This window comes from Salmo salar, chromosome ssa20 (assembly GCF_905237065.1).
Source record: "Salmo salar chromosome ssa20, Ssal_v3.1, whole genome shotgun sequence".
NCBI classification, from domain to species: domain Eukaryota; kingdom Metazoa; phylum Chordata; class Actinopteri; order Salmoniformes; family Salmonidae; genus Salmo; species Salmo salar.
Window position 1 is genome coordinate 39,536,856 of NC_059461.1, and position 3,120 is coordinate 39,539,975.

At 44.8% G+C, this 3,120-nt stretch overlaps 1 protein-coding gene across 1 annotated transcript; it reads left to right on the forward strand.

The window, feature by feature from the left end:
- The first annotated feature begins 1,195 nt into the window (after nucleotides 1-1,195).
- On the forward strand, nucleotides 1,196-2,890 carry ga45g (Growth arrest and DNA-damage-inducible protein GADD45 gamma). Its single transcript, NM_001141471.1, is given in 4 exon segments — nucleotides 1,196-1,342; nucleotides 1,471-1,572; nucleotides 1,699-1,909; nucleotides 2,130-2,890. Coding segments are annotated over 4 exon segments (486 nt in total). The 5' UTR covers nucleotides 1,196-1,283; the 3' UTR covers nucleotides 2,244-2,890.
- Nucleotides 2,891-3,120: the final 230 nt, after the last annotated feature.

Below are 3,120 nucleotides of genomic sequence, written 5' to 3' on the forward strand. Positions count from 1 at the left end.
TGCGGCAGGCCAGAGCTAATAGTTAGGGGTCGATTCAATCCATAATGCTGAATATCAGCTTTGTAGCGCGATTGACATTTACAGGAAATGTTCTCGCATTAGCGGAGACTGCATTCACCGTAAGTGCTGCATATGTCGGAAATTACCTTTAAATTTCAAGCATGCTATTAGTGCTGAACTTTGGCGAGCCAATGAGATTGGCCTATCAAGTCTTTATTCGTGCTCTGACAGATTACTGAAAAGAGTGTGGATAGGTAAAACGTATCAATCAAACGATCAATCAGAATAATACAAAGTGAAGGGCGGCCGGTGCCACACTTTATGAGCGCATGCATCTGTCCGCATCGGTTTCAGTTGCCTCCCACCACACACACAACACCGAGCCTCCACCGAGCCCCCGTCCTCATCTTGAAAGAACAGGAGGCAGGTGGGGCACGCGCCTATTATTCTGACAGAGCCGCTTTTGTCTTGGCGACAAATCGCCACGCGCCAAGAAGGGCAATTATATGCTTGCTCCCTCAGACGCGAAACAAAACACAGGCGTGTGCCGGGTGCAAGCTGTTGTCCTCAGCTTGTCATTGTCCGTGAAAATAAAACACGTTTATTTTTCAGTAAGCGACACTGCTAAAATTAGTCTTGGAGCCAAGAACAACTTTGTGGAACTAGATATGGCATACCTTTTATATTTGACGTTGTTGTAAGTAGCCTATATCAACATCTTTACAACGTTTGGTTTTAGTGCAATCGTAAAAAAATCGTCCATGACCATTTGCATAAGTAAAAGCATTGCATATAGCCTCCACCTTGTTTTATAAGATGCACTAAAACGCACACATGTCCAGGGAGTGCATAACAATTATACAACACAACAAAATATAACAGGTTAGAAGCTTGATTCAGTTACAGCTCATCAAGGCTCGTTGCTCTTTGCGGTGATGTTTTCAAATCGAAAGAAAGGGGGACTTTTAGTTTTTCACAGTGCTGATGTTGACAACAAGCCAAGAGTGAGGTGGGGGAGATTTCTTGTAACATTGTAATCCTACCCCCACTTGGGGTCGTCAAGAAGCGCTACTGTAACACGTTGGAGTAGTCACATACCCAAAGCACATCACTACAGTCTGGAGGGGAAAACCACGCCTCTTGCCGAGAAACTCCGCTGACCTGCTATATAAGCATTGAAGCACTGCCATACCTCAGAATAACGCAAGATCTACTGGTGAACACCGAACCTGTATTTATCTGTCTATTCTTTAACAATCACGGTACACACTTGGACTACAATCATGACACTGGAACTGGAAGAGATCTTTGGACAGGAGAGCGCACTCGACACCACTGATAGGTAAATACACATTTTAACATTCTTAATACGAATGCAAACCTAGGCTACTGTAGTCGGAAATGTTTGATAATGTGTTACTTACTGTGATGACTTTATAATAATACCGGTGTCTTTTTTTTCGTCTTTAGAGTGCAAAGTGCAGGCACAGCCCTGGAGGAGTTGTTGGTGTCTGCAAAGAAACAGGACTACCTTACCGTGGGAGTCTACGAGTCTGCCAAAATTATGAATGTGTAAGTACACTCCTATTGTTTTATATGTCATGCAGAATAATTATTCATGCACAGATATGCTACATAGCCACGTCTACAATTGCATAGGACCGGCTTCTAAACAGCTACTATTGTTTATGCCAACAGTGATCCAGACAATGTGGCATTCTGCGTTCTGGCGACAGACGAGGAGTACGAATGCGACATCGCTCTCCAGATCCACTTCACCCTCATCCAGGCTTTCTGCTTCGATAACGACATAAATGTGGTACGCGTTAACGATATCGAGCGCCTGGCTGACCTCGTGGGCACAGAAGAGGCTGGCGAACCCAAGGACGCACATTGCATTCTTGTCACGGTACGTCCTGATCTAGGAGTTTGATCACGAGTCATCCAGTCAGCATATTTTCCCCATGCACATAGTTATTGCGTATAACGGTCGCCCTGTGCGCTGTCAACGCAATCTGTCAATGCAATCAGAATGTCAATCATTCAATCTAATTCGATATTATATCGTTTAGCTGTCTATCTGATGTCATTGTCATGATTCTAATCATCTCTTCCTCTCTTTCTCACAGAGCCCTGGTGCTGAGTCATGGAAAGACCCTGCTCTGGACAAACTGCATCTGTTTTGTGAGGAGAGCCGCAGTGTGTATGACTGGCTTCCCACTATCACTCTCCCTGAACGCTGAACAACCAACCCTCTGCATGCTTCATTTGTTGATGATGAAGATGATGAAGAGAGCATAAAATGACCGGAACCTCAGGGTTTGAAGTCTGCCTATTGGAATACACGGCTGTGGCTGTAACCCAGGACTCAATGTGCAGTCTGGGATGGCAGTGCAGGTTCTGGATTACCCTGTGGAGGGGTCAGGGCTCACATGTGGACTGGCTCAGGTGTATGTGGACTGGGCCCATGTCATGTCATTAAAGCCCGGACCAGGGTAAGGAGTTGAACTGGACTGGACTCTGCAGTACATTGCTCATGATCCTATAGCTGCCCTGACAAGGACCAATGGTACGGGGTGAACTGAGGAGATGGTCAGAGAAAGAGAAGGGAGAAGAAACGGATGAGTGAAAATGTGTAACATGGCTGGATGTAAGGTGGTGGCAGAAAGACACGTGAAAGAAGGTGAATCTCACAAGAGAAAGGAAAATGTTGGACTTTTCCAAAGCCAATGGGCAATGCTCGGATTGAAACTCAAACATTCACTTTCTTAACATTATTATTTTCTTGATTATTTTTGCTGTCAAATGATGCAAAAACACATGCAACGTTGTTTTGTTATGAAACTGTAAAAGCATTTTACACAATTTCTTAATAAATGCTTTAAACTTTACTCAAGTTCTGTGCAAAAGTTATTGTCCTGTGTAGTCATCACCAGGGATGAGCAGTTTGCACTCATTGGACCCAGTCTGATAGAGTGGAATCTGATAGGATGAACCTGCTGCAGAGTGGCTTCTGTTTGGACAGAGATAGCTGAGGCAGGAAGTGTGGCACAAAGAACCCCAGGCTGCAGCAAAGAAAGCAAGAAAGAGAGAGAGGGGAAGGGGGTGGGGTGACAGAGA